The 22,670-nt window shown below is 37.5% G+C and overlaps 1 protein-coding gene across 41 annotated transcripts in view; it reads right to left on the bottom strand.

Moving 5' to 3' along the window:
- The window catches only part of RIMS2 (regulating synaptic membrane exocytosis 2), a 455,072-nt gene that overhangs the window by 46,722 nt on the left and 385,680 nt on the right, over window positions 1-22,670 (bottom strand). For 20 of the 41 annotated variants that reach the window (XM_069005296.1, XM_069005303.1, XM_069005289.1 and 17 more), the window contains one exon: window positions 6,239-6,480. The exons of the other annotated variants lie outside the window; for them this stretch is intronic. In XM_069005296.1, the coding sequence (XP_068861397.1) occupies window positions 6,239-6,480 (242 nt within the window). The remainder of the gene's footprint in view (window positions 1-6,238; window positions 6,481-22,670) is intronic. 41 annotated transcript variants of the gene reach the window in all.

Here is a 22,670-nt window from a genome sequence, read left to right as displayed (position 1 = left end):
AATAATTTTTGAATGATAAGTATAGATTTTTAATATCATAAATGCCTACAGCCAGGGTTAGTTTTACTTCTACCACAGGCAGATGGAAATCTTACAGGTGTACACCTCACAGAGTTGATAACTATATTACAGAAAAGTTTGATGAGTTATTTGTGACTGAGGCAGTATGGATCAGTTAGTGTACATGGTCTGCACCTTTTTTTCCTAAAATTAAGCCTTTTATTCTTACTCCCTAGTCTTACCACAGGGCTTCCTTCTCATCTGCCTGGAATTTCTCCTTATATATGGCATAAGGTGTCTCCCACACTTTGTGTGTGAGAAATGTCTTCCACAGGACTTGTACAAGATCATAGCTAGCATTGGCTGGAGTTCAGTTCTGGCATCTCAGCTCTGTGTTTGTTTTCACTGCATCCATCTCAGAAAAGCTTTGTGAATATGCACCTACTTCCTCTACAAAAAATCTCTTGAGGAAAGCTGCATGAATTTGCACTGCCATATCTTCTTTCCTAGTATTTTCCTACATATGGAGGAAAACAATTTAAAAACAATTTAATGACATTTAAAAGGCTTTTTAGTTTGTAATTAGAGTCTCTTTATTTATTAGCATACTTTTCAGAGTTTATTTAGTAAAAGCTGATTAACGCTCTTGGTAATGTATTTATTATAATGGTGCTTTCTCTTTGGTAAAGGATTCAGTTCACAATTATCAACTAATGAGTAAGATAAATTTGCCTTAATCTCTTGTCAACTGCTAATCCTATACTTCTATCAATGTAATGTGTGTTAATTTTGAAAGTAAATCAGATTACACATCAAGAATACTGCTGTAAGTGTAATACTACACATTAAAGCAATCTATTACATTAGCAGTCTGTCTGTGGAACAGGAGAGGAAATAAACCCCCAAACAAATGGAATGGCTTGTTTCAAATCACCTGAACTATATACATGATTTAAAAAAAATTAAAATACACGTCCAAATTAGAAGTAGAGAATGATAATTTCAGTTGCCATTTTGTCCACATAAATTAGTTCTAGGGATAGAAAATACCTATGTCTATTATGTAAACAAATACACTTTTATTCAGTAAATCGTATGCTTACCATATACTGTCCCACTTTAGACAATGAAAGGCAATCAATGTAGCTTCTCCTTTAATTACCACGATTCCAAGGGATTAATCACCCTCTTTTTAATAGGAACCACATTGACTGTATGTGTAGTAGAAGAATGTATTTATATAAATCAAATTTTGTATTGAGAAATGTGAAGTTCTATACCACATCAAAACCAATGTTACCAATAGATTCCCCTCAATTATTCCATAAGTTGAGGAAATTGCTCTACAGGCTGCATCATTGGCTCCTGACAGACATAACCAAGACTGTTCTACTTATTAGTACAGCACTGCAGACTTCAATTTCAATGTATAGAATCCAAAATTTGGCTTATACAAATAAAATAAAACCTCACTCAAACTTTTTGTTCTGAGAGACCTACTTCTCTTACATTTCTTCTAAGATGTAGCCACAAAGTATCAAAATTTCTAAATACTTTAATCTTGTTCCACTTTGGACCTCTCCCGAATTTGTTAAAATGGAAGTGCCTTTTTTTGATGAAAACTATTGAATTCACACAATAGTAATCATCATTTTGTTGGCACTGAATCAGCTGATGTTTGTACTTTTCCTACAGAGAACTGTAGCTTCAGTAATGTATGGCGAAGTTTAACCCCAGCAAAATTGTGAAGGATGTCAAAAGATCTCATAACTCTGTCTCAAAATTCCACTTTTACAGCCCTATAACTTCATGCCACATATGGCATCTTAGCAAGAGTTCTTAGGTGACATGGGGCAACATGTTGTAACAAAGCAAGTGCAGTTCAGGCAGCATCAGTTGCCCCCCAGCACTACCTGCTACTTTTCCGTGTGCAGGGCCCTCCAGAGTGTGGCACCTTGGAGCAACACTCCTCACAGACACACAACGGCACTGATTTCTACCCAAACATGGTTACACCTCTCTGCAGGCATTGCTGCACTGGTCACTGTCAAGTCATGCTGTTACTTCCTTCTGTCATCTCTTTTAATAGATTCCATCTATTGTAATCACATACCCAAAGACATCACAGGACTCAGTCTCAGAGAGCGCGCTGGACCCTGCACTGGTGACTGAACACTCATATATGATATTTTAGTATGTATGACCCATGAAGTGCCCCAGAATATGAAAACATACATTAAACTGCTTTGGCTCTTGGATATAATCAACCTACAAACACAACAGGTCTTGGCCAACTAAAGAAAAGACAAAATACTGACCTTTCTAAAAGAGAAATGTCAGCTAAATAAGGGAAGTGAAGGGAAGTGAAGGTATCTGCCTGCCAGAGACTGTGTGTGTAAATTGAAAGGGACACCTAAGATTGCATAATAAGAAGACAGCAAAGATTTTACTCATTAATGAAATATAACTGATAATTAGGTCTGCATTTCTACAGAAGTCTGATCATCAGTTCCCTAAGGGCTGATCAGCAGGAAAACAATTTCATTCCAGATATGAATAGCTAAGACAACACTGTTAAGAATTGCATTTTGCATTCCATTTTCCTCTGTAAAGAAAGCCATTTTTTCCACTAGAAAGAATGCCTGTGGAATCAGGACCTGAAGGTTACAACATAAACTCCTTTAACCCATCAAATGTTAGCTTCTAGGAATGACTGCTTGAATCAAGAATATGGAGTATAACTTTAGCTATTTTTTGTAGAAAGGTACAGGAACCAGAAGTAAAACAAATTCTAATTTATGTTGCTACTCTAGTCTTCAGTATCTTGTCATTTACTAAAGTCTTATCTAAAGTAAAAGCTACCTTAAGTAAAATCACTTTTATGTCATGCTCTTTACCCATAAAACAGCTGTTCCCACCTGAAAAGGACTACAGACCCGAATAAAAAATATATTTCTGTGTCTATTTTGAGTGTCAACTTCTTAGCAATATGGAAAATAATAAGAAATAATATAAATAATTTGAAAGGACATTAAAAATGACCATATAAGCCATGTATTGTAAGCCTGATACACAGTCCTGAAAACAGTTATGATTATCTACTTTCAAAAAAACTTCTGGCATAGATTTAATTATAAAATATGAATGAAGAAAACCACTAAAGTAAAATTATACTTTACAAAATAATTGAAAACAGTTTCAGAGACATAGATAGGCATTTCTACACTGATTCCCATAGGAGCACACAACTTCCTACAGAAGTAGTGTTATCTTCTGATACTGGTATGCTTTTTCAAGCCTGATATGTAAGGAGATACTTAGCCAGCCCATTGAATGATGTAATATCTTCAGAAAGTACCTAAGAAACTTTTATACTTTGACCAGTTTCTACATGGTACCAGTACCCTGACACCTGAGTATTTCCTGCCTCTCAGTTCCAGAAAATTATACTTACAGTATGCCTACAGGAAATTAATTTTTTGATTCCAGATTGTACCGATACATGATTCCTTGTGCAGGCACCTACCACCTGAGAAAAGGAACATGATGAGACAAACCAGAGAAATTCATAAATCCATTAAATACCTTAATTGCAAGTTTTGTTCCTTTGGCATTAATGTACAATGCTGGTGTCCAACATTTACTGTAAGATGTACCAATGGATGGAAACAGAATGGTTTGGGTTGGAAGGAACTTTAAAGGCCATCCAGCTACACCCCCCCTGCCATGGGCAGGGACACCCTCCACTCGACCAGGTTGCTCAGAGCCCCATCCAGCCAGGCCGTGGTAATTTCCAGGGATGGGGCATCCACAACTTCTGTCGGCAACCCATTCAGGTGTCTCACCATTCTCATTGTGATGGATCTGAAGACATGCTAGATATTTCTTCATGGTGTGATCTCACCCTCACCCACCCTATAGCAGACACAGCACCATGCACACACCTCATCCAGGGGCTGACATGTGGCCACAGGCCTGTCCACCACAACCAGCAATGCCTGTATGACCCACCTATTTAAACAATTCTTGTGCCTGTGTTGTAGGAGCAGCCACATGTAGCCACCAGACAGGGCCCCTTGGAGATGCTTGTTAAGTAGAGCAGCAGGAGCTGGTGTGTGGTACCTGCTCTACAAAACAACCCTCAAGCCTTACCTGTATCCCTGTATCCAACCAACACGAGGGGCTTCTTCGGGAGATAGCAGCAGGAGCTGCACTGGCTGCTGTTGTCAGGGCAGGCACAGGCCAGCCCTGAGCACAGGCCTGTCCCAGGGAGCATCTGAGGGCGAGGGGCTGACAGTCAGAGCCATGCAGGCTCCCCTGGCTCCTGCCGCTCTTCTAACAGCACTGAGTTACAGCTCCTCACTAAGAGTTTGTCAGAACACCCTAGTCACAATCACTGGGTCTAAAGACTTCCAGTACTCCTTGAGAGAATTATATTTCACATTTGTCCCTGACTTGAGCATCTAATCAGTCACTGGGCAACTGATTGGATATAACAGGAAAAACTTCAACTTGAAAGTTCCAAATAACAAAGACAGCATGGCATTTAAATCAAATCTAGACCAGACACACAATACAAATTCTCTAGTGCTGAGACATACTTGAGCAATGTACAAAGAGCTGACATTCTTCCTTTGATAGCTCTTATGGCAAGAGAGACCAGATTAGATCACAAAAAGTAGTGTTGTGCATTGTATATGACTTGATATTCAAATGCATCTTACCGAGCTCTGTACTATCACAAGACAAAAATTTAGATTTCTAGATGAGCAAGTGATTAATTCTTTTCCTTGACTAACCAGACACTTCCCAGATTTGTCTAAAGGTGACTTCATCTTTTATCTGTCATTCATTTCAAAGAAAATAGAAATGTACACGAACCTGCCATTTCCATAACCTGCAAGCGAGCTGGTAAAACACAAGACTGCTGCAAAGACTGGCCTACTGACAGAGTCACCAGGGTCTGCATGATATTCAGAGCTTCCACTATATATGTTCTTTCCCCTGTTTTTCACTCCCTCCTGTTTCATACTGCATTCAAGAAGTCACACAGTCAAGCTCCCTGCCCTCTTCTGCACTTACCACTTACCCCTCCTCTTTTTTTTTTTTAGTTCTACTCTTTACAGTACTTTAATCCCACCCACCCCCCAAAGTTTACTTAAAAATTTACCACAGTTTCTGACAGTGTAAATCATTGTTTGGCTCCATTTTGTTGTACATTAAAACTCTTATCACTTGGGTTTGGAGAGAACTGAAAAAATCTCTTATCTGTGTTTGAATGGTGGTTAGCACAATGGAGACCTTCAGATGGGACCTCACACAGCAGGGCACTGTAAACTTCAACAGTTTTTCTTAAATACTGAGCATGCAATATATCTTCTGTATACACCTTGAAATATATTATATATATGCATAGTTATATAAATTTTTCAAACACTTCTTTTATATGAATGTTATTCAAATACAAGTAACTTTTTCCATATAAAATACACTTGTCCTGTACAGTTTCATTATTTGACATTGAGCTTTTCAGAGTGCATTATATGGATTTTCCCCACAATAGGAAGAAATAGGAAAAAAATGTGTAAGATTTTAAATGCTTTAGGCATCAAAGTAGAAAAACTTCCAATTTTCCTTGGTAGCACATTTCAGTATCCATTTTGAACTGAGAGAAACAGAAATGAGGAAAATTTCTACTGATGGTGAATATGCTTCTAGGCTGAAAATAAATTAATTAGAAATCAATAAAACATTTGCACTGAAGCAATTTAACATATAATTTTGTTCAGGAAAATTGTTTTGTTTCAAAATAAGGTCGCATGTTCAAAGGTGAAAAAACCTCATGATGAAATATGCAAACACTATCTGTGACAAAAGCAAAGGTATCTTGCAACATTTCAGCAACCTTTCACAAACTGCTGTAAGGACTCCCCACAAATGCAAGTATGGCTCATGTCCATTCCTGAAAAGCTGAAAAGTAAGGAATTAGTGTATTAAGCAGGTTCCAGGAAGCAGAAAAGAAAAGCATCAGTACAACCTGAAAAGGATCTTTGCTTAAAAAAAAAAAAAAAAGTTTAGTAAATACTCAGAGAAAAAAGATAATTGACCATTTTCTTCATTCCACAGAACATCGTTGATGACGCAACTTCAACAGGATCTTCAAATGATTAAACTGTAATACATAAATATTATGTACATTTAAATGGTAATGTGAGAGAGAAAAAAATCTAGTTCCTACCAGTTTGGCTGAGTTGTGATGTGCTACGGCTTTTTCTTGATAGCCCCACGATGGCGACCATCTTTGCACCAATGCTGGAGCGCCTCTTTTTGCTGCCACCACCAACAGTGCCCACCGCTGTGTCCGACTGGCTGCCGTCGTTCTTCTCCAGCGTGTACATCTCCCCGCTGATGCTGGTGCTCTTTGTCATGTTCTTTCCTGAGACGGCCATCTGTCTGCTTTGCATTTTGGATGTAAAGACACTGTCAGCCAGTTGACGGATAAACAGTGCAGACAAAAGAGTAAAAAGGGGAAGACAGAAAAGGACAGGTTTCAGATGGAAGGTTTTGGGAGACTGGAGGGTAAAAGCAGCTAATCACACAGGTAGGGTTTGGTTTTGAGAGGTAAAAGGAGAAACTTTTCTAGCTTCTTGGTTGGTCCACTATTCATTTTCTTTGTTTCTGAATTTCGAGTTCTTTTACTCGGAGTTTGGATTACAACTCAGGAGACACCAGGCTTTTCTTCTTTACTGATGTTTATTATCTCTTATCTTTAGCACAGCTGCACAGGGTGTGCTTTCTAGTTGGCAGGGTGGAAAATGGCCCCAAGTTCTAACTTTCAAGGCCTTTTAAAGTCCAAATCAACCAATTACAAAATACCAAGTAATATGTTTTTACTTATAGCCCAATTACTAACTTTTCATGTCCTGCAGTGCGGGACTTCTGGACCAATACCATAACACCTAGATTTATGAAGAAGAAGGAGAAAGAAGAAGACATAAATCCGCACCCAAAATCCTCCATATTGTAACCTATTATTACCTATATCCCCTAAACCTAATTTTCTACATTTCCACATATTTCACCCAGGGATATAACTTTTAATTACAGAGCAACTACCTCAGTGTTATCACACAATTTAGGAAGCTTTTCCCAGGGTTTTGGATCGAATACAGTGTACTTCTGAGGATCACTGCCTCTCAGCACTGAAAAGCTGAAATTCCCAGAACCCAGGGTTCCAACAGCCCACTGTACAAATACTTGACTCATCAAATTTTGTTTTAAATAACAAGCTCTTACTGATTGACTTAAAACTTAGTACCAGCAAAAGCATACCAAAGATTTAATACACCCATATATCATATAATAGGTTTTTTTGTTTGGAAAATTTAAATTCTGCAGTCAGTGCTCTGCCCCTCTTCTTCTCATATATATTCACACAAATAACCTATATTCCTCTGGGAAACAGACACTTGATTCATTACTGAGTGGAAAAGAATATCGGTTTGAAGCCTAGTTTTGGTTACTAAACATTCAGATATTTCAAGGATGTTTTCAGTAATCTAGTTAAGCTCAGTCATCATACAGTAATGAACACCCATAGGCTTTTTCTTCATCTCTGGATCAACAAATACAGGTACTACATACACATTTCATACAACACTTGGCTGTTCCATGACATAGATCATCATTACTAACAAAATGGAATTAAATTCTAACGCATCCTTTGTCCTCATTTAGAGGCTGTGTAAACGTGCTCTGTGTGGCTGCATCTAAACTATCTGCTGCAGCATTTCACGTGTCCCAGGGGAACCTCATCTACCAGTGGTCCAGGCTAAGGGACCTTTCCTTTCCATAGAAATAGCAATCTACACTGATGACAACAGCACTTATCCAAATTTTGCTCTGACATCTAATTGGTACGTGTCTAAACAAATATCCAGAACTGGAAGCTCTAGGGTACATGAGGGCCTGAGAATATACACAGAATTTTCTCTTTCAATGAAGTCCTTGCACAGAACTTAGCAAAATAATTTTTATTATTCTTTTCACTACAGTGCATTTCACCAAAAAGTACCCATGAGATGCCATTTTAAACAAACCACAAAACAGGGGAATATTCCTGGAACCCAGGCAAAATGATTTTTGTGTTAAATCACCAATTTATAAGGCTAAAAATAAATATTTTTGCTTTTAAAACAGATTTTCAAAAACATGCAAAGGCATGCTCTGTTGCTAGAGCTGTAGTGCTCAGAAAATGGCTCTAGTGCAAATTTTTCTGAGTATAGCCTCACTCCTTTTCCCTTGCCTATAATGGCCTGAAATCTATTTCATAAAAGGAAGGTATTGTTGTTTCTTTATGAAGTTTTTTGCAATACATATTCTGTCAATAACTTATCTATGGAATTAATGCACTCAAAAGTAAATGAAGACTTGTAGTTTAGCCACAATCCAGAGGGAAAACTAAGAACTGGTTCATAGCAGAAGTAGACCTTTACCATTGAAAAACAGAGTGCACTTCTCAGGGAAGTTACAAGGAAAAATACAAAGCAGTGTTTGGAGCAACAGATGGAGAAGCACAAAACAAAGCTGAGGGAGAGCCATAGTGGCCTTGACTGGACACACAATCACGAAAGACTGAACACAGTGGTAACCTGAAAGCTTTTTTCTTACCCTCTTTTAGCTCTCTTTGTTGTTATATGTTAGTACACACTGACTCTCACTGCTACATTTATCACCAAGGGAGGAGTGGAGTGGGTAAAGAGGAGGGCAGGGAAACAGTAAAAGAGAATTTGTATTTCTGTGTCTTATTAGCACTAGGTTAACTTACTTGTTAACAGGTTAACTTACTTGTTAGATGATAACATCACATGTATTTTTTATCAAATTAACACCTCTAAGAATTCAGTCACAGAAAACAGATGACACAGAAACTAGTTCTCAGTGTCAACATTATCTTGCATGTAAAAATACTAGAGGCCTAGAAAAAACATTGCTGGGAAAAGCTAGTATCTTCAACTTTATCTTAAGCAAAATTTTACTAAGAATCAGAATAGAGCCCCTTATCCAGTAATGCTATTTTTAATCCAGGTTCTCAAAGGAAATAGGATTAATGTGAGTGTGTTTTCAGTCAGGTCTCTCTCTTCTCAATATTTTTTTAAAATCAGATCAAATTTGACAGAGCAGTAGGAAATGAAAGCTATTTAGTTTCTAAAACTGTTTTGAAAACAGATCCCTGGAGAGAGATCTTATGGATGCCTCTTTGGGGAAAGATTGCAGAAGTCGTCATTATTGAATCTCTCCTAATTTGCATATACAGGCTGATGGGGAAAGTAAGTTTTTCACTGCTTGCAGACCAACCTATTTAAGTGATCCATTTTTAAAAAATAATATCCAGAAAATCAGTTAGTTCCTGTCATATGGAAAACAGTAATTAATGCATTGTTTTATAAGTGATATTACCATTCAATAAAGGTCCTGTGTAATCAGTGGAAACAGAAATATTCTGCATTTTAATATAAAAGTTAAACTGAAGAGAAAGTCACAATTTCCTGAGTTTAATGTGCCTTTGAAGTGCTTTTTGTGTCCTTTCCAAGATGTATCATTCTATTTAAGTGGAATGGATTACAATAGTTGCCCTTATTAAATAAATCCATGTGTTTAAAGAGGTTGGTCGCTATAGTTTCACTGTGCAGTTAGCTATGAAAGTACTATGAATTACTAAAGTTTGCTTCTTGGCTGCTGTCTAAAGGCTTCTGTATCACAAAATGTTTTGCTGTGTACTCCTGCCAATAATGACGTAGACTTCAGTCAGACACCTTTTCTTGGCCCACTTTTTTACAAAGGTAGGAAGGGGAATTCAAATAAGGGGAAAGGGATTTAGATATGAGTGGATATACTAAATACTAGTACAAATGGCTGATACTAAAATTCATTCACAAATCTCTATTATTTTTCCCAGTAGAGCTCTAAAACTATTTGCTTCAATTAAAGGTTTGGGTTTTTTCCTCCTTCTCTGAAAGCAGCAGAGAAGACATCTTTGTTACAGTCCTAACTACAAACAGCCCTTGGAGAGAGCCATTCCATAGCAGGGACTTTGTTTTTTCTCAATTCCTCTCTTAGCAAAAAAGCTTTGAGAACTACATACTAGGAGAGTTCTGAGTGGTTTATAGTGCCTCATAGTAAACCTAGAGTGGTCATGAGCACTTCCGTCATCAGCACTCTGAATCCTTTCTGGCCATCCAAACCACCATTCACTATCTATTCTTAGTAGATGCCTGATATCCTCCCCAGTAGAAACCATCCTTCTACCCAGCCTGCTGTTTGACAGCGACACAAATGGATCATTCTCAGAAAAACTGGGTGTTGTATGTCAGATTTGGCTCCTTTCTGAGGTAATAGAAAGATTGACTGAAAAGTAGAATTTAGAGAGTAAATCATACAACCTTTTGCCTTAACAGGAAACAGAAATTACTGGAAGTTTTCTTTATATGTACATATACACAAACATAATCGCACACACATCCAGTTAAGTATGTTCAACAATACTGTAAAACAGACATTATATAAAAGTAATTTATGAAATTGTATGAGTCAATGAATATGCAGTAAAAACAGGGTTCTCAAGGTGTCTTATAATAATCTTAAAAATATCCTCAAGCAAAGAGAATATACAGCCGGATGCTGGGGGGACGGAGAATAAAATAAAGGGGGGAATAAAATAATTATCCTAATCTAAATAATGTGTGCATAATGACATAATAATACCATTATTAGAACCAAAATAAGAACAAAATCAGCACACAACCCCAGCTGTGTGGCAGCCCACAGCCTACAGCAAAAGCAGAGTGAAGGTGGCAGCCAGGCAATTGTCTTTGGCTTAATAGGACCAAACTATCAACAAGAGCAGGATGACGGGCAAAGCTCACACAAGAACATTGCTTCCTGCATTATCCCAAAATCCAGGAAACCTCTTGAGGAAACCAAGAGCTGCAGACAGTGTAAGTAACTTTTCAGACACTTCAGTTTTCCAGTGAAAAAAGGAAAAGGAAAGATGGATAAATTTTAGAGGAGTAAGTTCTCAAAGCTAAAGCAGAAAGTTCTTTAAAAACACAAGTGAAAAACAAGACAATAGAAAAGAAATTGCAGTAAGATATCTATATATATTTGTAATTTAAAACCAAAGGTGGAGTATGAGAGCCCTAGCCACTAAACAGTATTCTTAAAAAGATACCATGTTAGACAACTGAGGGGAGTCAGACTGACAGATACCTATGATGTCAAAGGTATTCTAAGTTTGTTAATGATACTAAATTAGGAGAAGCTCCTTACTCCCTTGAATGCAGAGAGGCTCAGCAGAGAGACTTTAACAAGTCCTGGGAAATCACCAACCATATGAAGTTTGACAAAGACAAGTGCTGGATTCTGCACCTGGGATGGGGGATGTACATACAGACTGGGGAAGGAGAGTCTGGAGACCAGCACCCCAAAAAAGGGACCCGGGAGTCACTGGCAAAGGAAATATGAGTCAGCAGTGCCCTGGCAGCCAGGAGGGCCACCCATGTCCTGGGGGGCATCAGGCACAGCATCGCCAGCTGGGCAAGGGAGGGATTGTCCCACTCTGCTCTGCACTGGGGTGTACCTCAAGTCCTGGAGGCAGTTTTGGGCATCACAATGTAAGAAAAGTATTAAGGTCTTAGTGCACAAAGAAGAGCAACAAAGATGGTGAAAGGCCTTGAGGAGAAGCTGTATGAGGAGCAGATTAGGTTACTTGGTCTGTTCACTCTGGAGAAGAGACTGAGGGGAGACCTCATTGCAGTTACAACTTCCTCATGAGGGGAAGAGGAGAGGTAGGCTCTGATCTCTGCTCTGTGGTGCCCAGTGAGAGGATCCAAGGAAACGGACTAATGGACTGAAGCTATGTCAGGGGAGGTTTAGGTTGGATATCAGAAAAAGGTTCCTCACCCAGAGGGTGATTGGGCACTGGAACAGCTCCCCAGAGAAGTGGTCACACCATCAAGCCTGACAGAGTTCAAGATTGTTTGGACAATGCTCTCAGACACATGATGTGATTCTTGGAGCTGTCCTGTGCAGGGCCAGGAGCTGGACTTTGATGATCCTTGTGGGTCCTTTCCAATTCAGGAGATTCTGTGATTCTGTGAAATTTAATATGGTCCTTGTAGCCAATGAAGAGACCTGTGCCACACTTACAGCAGTTAATCAAATGTGTCAGGCCTGTTTTCTGACCTTGACAGCCTCTGTATGCACAGCAGGCTAGCTTACACCAGCTTACACCCTTTCCAAAACAGGGTTTTCTCACGCATCCTGCCTAGAGGAAACTGACCCCAACCTATGCTATCTCCTGAATTGTCCCTGACCCGAATCAGGGGCACCTTATCAGTGTGTCCAGCACAAAGCTATGTCAAAGAGAACACAAGCTGTTTAAACCATATGGATGATCAAGACTGTGTCCTGGCCCCATCTTGCTTACTGGTCTAGACTTAGCCTTAAATTCCTTGAGGAGATCAGAAACCTGAGATTGTTTTCAAATTCTGATATTCATCAGCCCAATTCTTGTCCATAAGCTTTTTCTGAATGTTTTTAAAGAAAAACAGTAAGCAACTATAAAACTGCTATTCAAACACGGCCTTCTGGAAATGCAATGTTAAGGTTTTGGATTTCTTAAAGGCATTAATCTTCACTCTCTTTGCAGAGACTCACCTGTTTTCAAAACATAGAGTGTAATTACTCTCTGGAAAAAAATGTACTTTCAAAGTCTTCCAGACTCCTACTACAGCAGATAATCAGAAATGATCTGGTTTTTCTCTCCAGTTCATCAATATTTGTACTGAATTACAGAAAGATTACAAAACATTGCCAGAGAAACTTCCCAAAAACAATGATTAGAATTGGCTACTTGGAAAAAAATCCTTTCTGGAATTGTTGCATGGCCAGAGGGGAATTCCATAAAGCGCCTAAGGAAATCCTCATAGAAGAGAAGCAGAGAAGTAGGTCTCACAAGAAGATCTTTGATTTAGTCTTAGTATCTCCTGCTTTAGGCAGACCATTTCCTTGACATCTGACCAAGAAGGAAAGAAACTGTTTGCGAGGTTTGGGTTAAGGAGAGGGAAGATTTCACAGTGCAAAAGGATCCTGCCCTAAAGGCAGTGAAACTGATTTGAAGCCACTTTACCTGGGACAGTGTATGGGTTGTAACTCTTGCACTGGGTAAGATGGACTGCACTGTGGGCAAATGTTCTACATCCTTAACAGCTTCCAGATAAAAACTTGGTTTACTCAATATCTTTGGATGTTAGGTAGTAAAAAACAAGTCAGAAACTTCATCCAACCTCTCTCAGTTTCTGATGGACTTGAAAGCATTTAATAATCTTACAAGAAAATACTAATTTTAGAACTAATTGATACCATTTTTGGCTGTTATATTTTCCATGAAGCAGGTGTAGACACAGTAAATGCGCATTGTAACATATGTACTAAATGGAAAATCTCATCCTGTTACCATAGGTAAAAACCTGCAGTCTTTAGCTGGAGGTTTTTTTTTTTTTAGTTGCAGACTTAGAAGGCATCTTGGTCAGATTTTTATCTACAGAAACAGAAATATTTTCTAAAAACTGGGTGATTAGTACAGTAAGTGCCAAATTTCATCAGGGATCCTTTGTTTAGGCCAGAAAACCAAAAAACCCACCCCAAAACACAAACTAAAAACACCACTCTGATATCACAATCCATCTGCCAGCTCAAAATAAGTCCCAGTGACAGGAACCCCAGCCCTTAGCTTCCTCTTCCCTCTTCACTAACCTGGTAAGTTCTACAGTAGTAACATACTGCTAAAGATGTATAAAACTGTCTTTTAAATCAGGCCCTGGCTCTGAATCACACCAGTCTATGGCAGAAAGCAGCACAGAATCCTTATACCCAGTGACTTTGTAATGACTAAAAAATTACAAAGAATATCACTTATTCTACAAAGACTAAGTAAAGATGTAACAGATGTTATCTGTTTCCATGACTGCTAGACTAAAATTATTATGAAAATCTTAAATTTTTTTTCACTAATCAATTATGCACTTTACTTAAACCAATGTTATGAAGTACGGCATTTTTCCAATCTACAATGTTGTTAATACTTTTAAATGTGAAGGAGAAGGTATCAATAAATTCCATTATACTGTATATTGTGGGTAGGATTTTTGAGGATGTTGTTTGTATTTTTCAGTTGTCTTTACAGCAGTATTGGAAATGACAACTTGTAATCTCATTGCTCTGCTACAAGCACATATATCAGAGAATCATATTTACACAAGTCATTTGGCAGACCCTGCAGGTTTCTTTATTTCTTTATTTCAAAGTCAAAGCAAAATTAATTTTACTGCTTTCCAGCTTAGTTCTCTGGTAATGATCTCTAATGAAAATAAGGCATCCATAATAGTGAAAATCAACGTTGCCATGTGTGTAGTACTGCTGTGGGCTGTGATGTCCTAAGGAAAGGATTTTAACAAACTTTCAATTGTTGTAATAGATATTTTCTAATACATGCCTCCTGTGAGACTGGAAGACCCACTGAAGACTTTGTTTATTGCTTTTTACATGCAAGAGATGAATTTTAATGCCATTCTTAATTGATCTTTTAACTCAATCAGAGAGGCTCTTATTCCATTAATTTACTGGAGAAATTTAACAAAAACAGCATTATGGGGACAGCTGTGATGTAGGAAATAACATTTCCATGGGAACAATGCTTCCGGCCAATGCATGTACTCCTCTGCCAATTCACATCAAAGAGAGACACTGCAGGTTCAAAATTATAATGACTTAGTCTCTGGAGATCCACTTGGTCAAAAATTATTCTATTAACTTATTGGTGGTATAAATCTCTAATAGCTAATGGACTGACTCAATAATTAGGTTTATTTTATTGAAATTATAACAAGAAAGTTGTGGGGGGAAATAGAGCAGTGTTTATAATCTATTTTGTTATGTATATTACTATTCAAAGAAAACTTGTGTCCACATCTCAAAATATGAGTAGCAATATTTTGATATCAAATTTCAAGGGTCTCTTTCTTTACAAATCAGGAATACCTCACCTCCTACAGTACATAGGTTGACCTGAGCTGGATCTCCCCCTCTCTGGTAAATATAAAGCTGTCCACACTATTTTATTATTATAAATTAATATAAGTATAACTTATTCCATGACATCTTTAGCATACTTTTTTTCAAACAGGAACAAATTTGAAAATCATTTGGGGTCAGGCCATTAGATTATTTATGAAACATTGCCACAACAAATGAGTGATACAGAAAAAGCACAGTTACAGCTAGCTGTTACACACACTAGCAGCTGAATTATACACAGAGCTTCAGAGATTTTTGATAAAATTTCTCACCTTCTCTGATGGAATAATTGGCTATTTTTTAAACTAAAAATACAGTTGATAATTTTAAAAATTTAAACTGAAATTACAATGAAGATTATATTAATATTCATCTAGTGTTGATAAATGTTCAAATTTTCCTTGATAAAGATGTAGAAAAACTTTATTACCCTGCTAACAGTAATGATTCTTTGATGAAATCCATTTCTTTGATACAGTGAACTAAACCAGCCATTTACTCTGTGTGGATGCAAAAGAAGTCTAGCTGGAAAATTAGTTGAGGTATAGAAGTCTTGCATTAGTCAGCTGTCAATTTCATTGGTAATAAAAGAAGTCCATATGAGCTATGATGGCTTGGCAATAAAGTACATTGCAGTCAAAGACCAAGTGAGTTTTGAATAACATCCAAATTCTTTGAGTTTAGAAACCGTCTTCTTTAACCCAGTCTGGCAAAAAGCAGTTGTGTTTGTAAAAGCTGGGTAACAACCAGCTTGCTAAATTAAAACTGATCATGAGCAACCTGACTTAATCGAGAGTGTTCTCTTGCAGACATGCACCTTGCATGTACTCAGTCTGAAAGTTAAATGCTGTGTGCCTGTTCCAACTTGCTGTTGAATTAGTCTTCCAAAAGGGATGGAGGAGAGAGCCCAGTTTTCTGTATTAACACTGCTAAGTCACAGTCTACACTGCAAACTTGCTTAGTGCTGCTCAGTGTTGTTTCTGGAAGTGCTGAATAGAGATCTATGAAATGAAAAGCAAACAGTGAATTGTGAAACCAGACATTAAATCCAGTATGTGTCCCAGACCTAAAATCACTAGAGAAGTAATGTAAAATCGAATCAGGAAAGTGAGAAAAATTTCAGACTTGAAGGCTGAAATGCTCAAAAATATACAGAGGTAAGAGACACCATGTTTTGCCTGAGGGTAAGAAGTACCATGATTAATCATCTTGCTTAACTGAAATTGCTGTGAGGGAAATTTACTTATTTAGAAAACTCATTGACAGAAAACTTTGGAAGGTAGACATGGGGGAACTGGACAGGATGCACTACTGAGATTACATTAGGAGAAAAATCACATAATACACAGGGGAGATCCAGATATCCTGAAAGGGCTTCATTTAAATAAATTGCTGTCAGCAATATGGATCTCACTATAGCTGCATCTATACTTCACTCACGAAAGACTGTATTGTTTTGATTAGTACTGCACAAAGGAAATAGGCTCAGGTTTGTTTTAATGCTTATGTGCATGTATGTGGCAGTGGCTGTCTAAAGATTGAAACAACTCTAACATTTCCTTCATCCTTGTAAATTCGGGTTGCTTGAGGACTCCAAAAAATCAGGGTCAGAATAGGCACTGCTAACATCTCCCAAACTCATAGCATGTCTCTGGGACTGAGATCTAAACGGACATGAGCAAGAGATCTGAAGCCATAATTACTTCAACCAAAGAGACAATATCTGGGACATCATGATCTTGTTTGTCTGACTTCTATCACTTTGACAAAATGACTTTGAGTCACTTTTGGTCTCTGGAGGAAATTATAAAAGCATACAGAAAACTTAAGATCATCATAAAAGAAAATGTTAAAAAAGAAAATGTTGTAAGGAAAGGTGTCTCACATCTTTCTGAACACGAGCCTGCAACCTTTGTTTTTCTGAGCTGGAGAAGGCAGGTCCATAACCGGCTGTCCCTGCTGAGGCAATGTGGACTTTGTACACCATGCAAGTTTGGAGCAACTCTCCTCTTGTTTACCTTGGGTCTCCATAGGAATCATGTTTATATTATGGCTACTATTTGGGAAGTGCTGGGCTCTCCGTGGTATTTGTATGGAAATTTTATTTCCCGCTAGGGGCTACCTGATGACACATCTCCCAGCTTGTTTAGGTAGCACCTTAGGAACGCTAAGAGAAGTATGAACACCACACAGGTACAGTGAAATTACTGAAAATGTTCAGATGTTTGGTCAAAATCCATTAAAATCAGATGTGTGGGCAATGCCCAACCACTGGAGCATCATCTTTCCATAGCCATTAAGCACACAATAGTAAGACCAGCACTGGGCCCCTTATCTTTAGTTAAAGCAAAGTACTTGCCAGATGGGTCTGGCAATGTGTTTCAGAGGCAATGGCAAAAACCCAGCAACTACATTTTAGAAATATTTCTAAAAAGTAACTTGAAGGAGTTTATGTTTGTTTCTTGGAAGGCTAAGTGATAAACTTATTAATTACTTTTAATAATTTACACTTTTGGGGATATATATTAATTTTACAGAATCTTGTCATTCTTCTATTAAAATAATAGAAGAGGCAAAAAGAGTGAGAACATACATCACTAAGACAGAGCCATATCTGTCAAATCATAATGTCAAAGAAAGAAAAGCCTTACAAGCTTCAATATTCAATCCCTTGTTTTTGTAAGTTTCTACCTCACTTCTAGTTTTTGATGTTGCTATTCTTGTCAACAGATCTGTTGTGCTCAATCCCGTACAAATAAAGACTAAAAAGTCTGTCTTTTGAAAATCTCATGATTCAATCTAGTTTTAAATATTTTCAGAAAATAAATCTTTTTGTAAAACACTTACAAGTGCAAAAACTAATTTCAACATTTATATTTGCTTCAAACTGTCACTTTAATTTTTTTCTTCATCTCTGCTTCCCTACATGTCTACAGGGCTTTCTCCCTGCATCTCTTGTGGGTTTTTTTTGTTTTGTTTAAACTACTGATGCACAGTTTTAAAATAAACTTTAGTAATAGGAGTGCATCAGTGCTTTATGGATCACAGGTCAGAGCTGGCTAACCAGAGGTTAAAGCTGCAGGCTGCATTTCATGGAGATGGAAGCTGTTATTGCATTGCAGCCAAAGAAAAAATGTCTGAGTTCCCTGCTAGGCATCGTATGTCAAAGCTGCAGACAGTTTCAAACCGGTATTTTTACTGTTCACCTGTTAATAATGTATACCTCCAGTTTCATTAATTTATTATATCCCAGTGCATCAAAATGAATTTACTAACTGTAAAGGAGCCTATATATCTTTTGTATTTACTCCAAAGCAACAGGAAAAAACAGGTCTCCAAGGGTTCTGTAGATGGTGACAAATAATTTAGAAACAGGTACCTTTACTAGATTTCTTAAATTACTTGTATTCTATTCTCAGTACAGATTTCACAACAAATGTATTTGCTCATATAATTCCTTTTGGAACCATTGATATTTTGCATATTTTTCCATAATATTTTTCCAGAAGCTACAGATAATTTTCTTCTGCATGTCATCTACAAAAATTTGAAAAACTAAATGGCCCAATTATTGTCCATGTGTGTTGGTACAGACACAGTAGCTCTATGAATTTATAGCTTTTGAATATTTGCATTGCTGTAGAAAACTGAAGTTAAAAATCTTACATAAAAAAGTAATGGCTTTGAATCTGTGCCTCAAAGAGGGAAGAGTTTGTCATAAACCTCTAATTCTACCCGTCTCAGTAATACTAACAAAATCTTACTGAAAAAACCTTTATTTTAGGTCCTCTGATTTTAAAGACATAGACTGGCAATACAGAAGCAGCTGTGCTTATCTAGTCATAAGTGTGCAGAAAAGTTATGTTAGAGAGACACAAAATAAAGTTGTTGCTTCTTGTTCAAGGACCCAGTGCATCACACCTGCCCCAATTGCCTGCATAATGCAATGTTTTGCAGCTGGAAAACGCTGGGGAACATTTAACTGCAACCTGCCATTCTCATCCCAGGAATGGCAATATCACTTTGTTGTCATGTTGAAAAAATTGTTAGACCAACATCTTCTGTTGAGAGCTGCAGGAAACTGCATGCTGGCATGCTTTCCCTGAAAAACTACATGAACATTGACATAACTGGACCCAAGCTCTCTCTCTTTCCATGGCATAAATGGCACTGGGTGAACCTTATCTATCTATCTATCTATCTATCTATCTATCTATCTATCTATCTATCTATTGCTACTGGAAGCACAGACTGCCTGTACTGCAATTTTGCTAAAAGACTCATCATGCAGTAGGGAAAGAGCCTCAGGCTCTGTTTTCTCTTCCAAACATATGGCCTGTTTGACTATAAAGGTTAGATACAATTAACTTCTTTCATCCAGTAATGCAGTTGAAGCAAGCATTGTAATACTTTAGAAATAGCTTTAAGAAACCAAACAGTACATACACATTGAAAATGTATTCTTGGTGTTCATTATCTTTTGTACAGTTTTTTATATTTTTACCAGAATAAACATTTTCAAAAACTTTACTGGCTTCCACCACTGTAAAGGAGCTTGCAAAGACTGCATTGGCATGCTTTTTCTTCCAGAAAAATACTGCATTTAACTGTTAATAGCTGCAGTCACAGTGGAAGGCTCATAAAACCTGAAATACTAAAATTACAATTTAATGAAAAAATAAGGAACAAATACTCATCAGCAATCAGTTGTAAAACCTACAAATTAAATTCTCTAAAGACTTTTTTTTACTGAATGAACTAGAACTAGAAAGTGAATTTGAAATGAATCTTTATACCTAACAAAGGAAGGGGCACAAAAAGCCTGAAGAACCTTTAGGAAGAGTAAAGGTTTTGTATCTGAAGAAATACATTACTTAAAGCTATATGTTTCACTCTGTTTCTTGAATTTTGAAGTGCTCTGCAAAATTACATCCCAGCTGAATTTTTCCACTACAAACTTTCCTTTCTTGGTTGTGTCATCTTCCTACTTAATCAGCTCTATTCGTTCTATTGTCTTTTAGAATTCACTTCCTTTCTTCAGATGGGATGTCACTGATTCCTTCCAAATACATAGCAAAACTTTGCGACTTGCACATGCTTTTATTTCACATCTCTGCCCTCTCTGTCCACCCACACAGATAATTGCTTTGTCCACTCTCTCACCATTTTGAATGACAGATACTGCAGTGCTTTTCTCCAGCCCTGGCAGTTTACCCAACAACCCCTTCCAGGATACTAGAGGAAAGGTAAGTTTTGTAGCCTTTCTATTTGGCTGTTTCATCTCCCTCCACACAGCAGTAAAAAGTTACACTGTCTTTTATACAGTTGTACATAATTCATCCTAATTTCTTAGTATTTTAGCACTTGTTCCTTATCATATTTATCTTCTCTCATTCAAGACTGAAAGATAACTTCTCCTGATCATCAAACATGCCCTTCATCCACCTGATATATTTTTAGCAAGCACTTCATGTTTTGTCCTCATTGTCTTGAATGCTTGAAAAGAGCTCTCCAGAAACATTCAAAAAGATATCTTATTTTCTTTGCTCAGATCTCCTCTTAGCATTTTTTCTCTGTTGTCAAGATGTCCCCAAAACAGTGTTGTACCTATCTCCCATCATGTGGAACATCTCTTTGTCCTGTGCTTCCCTCTCTGGACTCATATGTTATTTCATGATTTAGACTCCATGTGCTTGGAACAGAGGTTGTATTTTTCTACTGTATTCCAACAGTGAAATCCTGCTCTGTGATTACATTTTCTGTGTATTCATACGGTAAAACAAAACCATTGTGACTATCAGAATTAATGCTTAGGATTGATACATAGAAAAATGTTAAGAAAGGGTAAAATTTAGAGCAGTCTTAAACACAGTATCCTCAATAAAAAAGTATTAATTATCAAAGATTAAATCTAAGAAGGCTTTATTTTTGGCCCTGAGATTATCAGGGAGATGGAGTAAGAAATAATGTCAGTGAACTGTACATAATGAATACTCAACAGCAAAGCTGGAGCCACCCTTTGTTTGCTAACATGTACTGCCAAGAAAAAAACACAATTATGATTTCCCTATAGGTCAAGCATATGCCAAAGTTTAGTTTTACAAGGTTTAATGAAGGCAAAATCTGATGCTGCAGCTATTTCTGCCAAGAAAGATTAATTGATTTAATGTGCTCTAGTGCTCCAAAAGCTAATGCCTTTTATCGTGCCAAGGTACTTTAAAATAGGCATAGGATGCATCAGAGATGGATGTCTGCATCCACAGTCATTTCAACCCACCCATGATCTCAGCAGACTGAAGACCTTAGTGGGACTATTACCATTTCTCAGAAGGTATATAAACACAATAACATCAAGAGGTATGAGGTACCCTTAACAAGGTAATTTTTGATGATGGAGTGATTGTGAGCAGCCCCTGCATTCCAGTGTGCACAGAGGAAAGGTGACTGCTCTCCAACCAAAGATACACCTCTGAAGTAAGAATACATGTTGAAAATTCCAATCTGCAATATAGCTTTTCTTGACATCCAAGATCTCAAGAACTAGATGATAGTTTACTACTATTCTATCAAGGAAGAGTTGGCCGCCTTTGTTCTGCTCTTAAATACCTATTGATATGTTTAATTGATATGTTTGGTTGCTTTTAGTATTTGTGGTGTGTCTGAACACGTTCTTTTTTAGAAGCTGAAGTCATTACCTTATCTTATAAATTGCCAAGTATAAGTTATTTTATAAACTGCCAGAGAAACAAGCAGAAGGCACTGGGTTTGCAAAAGTGCTGGCAATTGATCCTGCCTTCGGGCTTGTCCACTGAATACACAAGTCATAATATTTCAATATGTTAATGATACACAACTATGTGTGTATATAAATGTGTATAGATACCTATACCTGCCCCTATCCAGGAATCAATCTGGCTTTTCTGTTTGGTTCTTACCCTATAAAAATGTTTAGACAATACTAAAAAATGAGCACTGACTCAACCATGGGAAAGGAAGGTGAATATAAACGTTTCTGTGTATTCACAACTTGCATACTAAAAGTGGTCAAAATGTGCAAAGTGGGCAAATTAATATCAGAGATTGATTTCCATGAAGGGAGCCAAAATCTAACACAAACTGAAGTCACTGCACAGCAGTCACTTAATAACACCTTGTTTCTTTATCGTGTAGAAACTCCTGACTTGTGTCACTTCTTCCTGAAGGCAGAGAGCAGCTAGCAACCAGAAGAACAAGCTGGCACAGGAAACAAGGAGTTGTATCTCAAAGACGATTTTACTTTCTATGGGGGACAGCATATTGGCTAAAGAGCAGCCTGAGTGAAGTCTAGAAACCAGGAACAGAGTCATGCTTTTGAAAGGCAGGACTTCCAGATCCATTAGACTGGGAAATTAGTGGGAAATGGAAGAGAAAAAGGTCTTTAAATAATCCTTTCGCACACTACCATACAGCAGTCCCTGAAACACATATGCCAAGGCACTCCTAAAGACAGCTGCTTCTAATCAACTGTTTTTGCTAAACTCTAAAATGCATGAACA

Source organism: Aphelocoma coerulescens, chromosome 2 (genome assembly GCF_041296385.1).
Source record: "Aphelocoma coerulescens isolate FSJ_1873_10779 chromosome 2, UR_Acoe_1.0, whole genome shotgun sequence".
Lineage (NCBI taxonomy): Eukaryota > Metazoa > Chordata > Aves > Passeriformes > Corvidae > Aphelocoma > Aphelocoma coerulescens.
The sequence above is the reverse complement of the archived record's forward strand: the minus strand, read 5'-3'. Positions and strand labels throughout refer to the sequence as shown.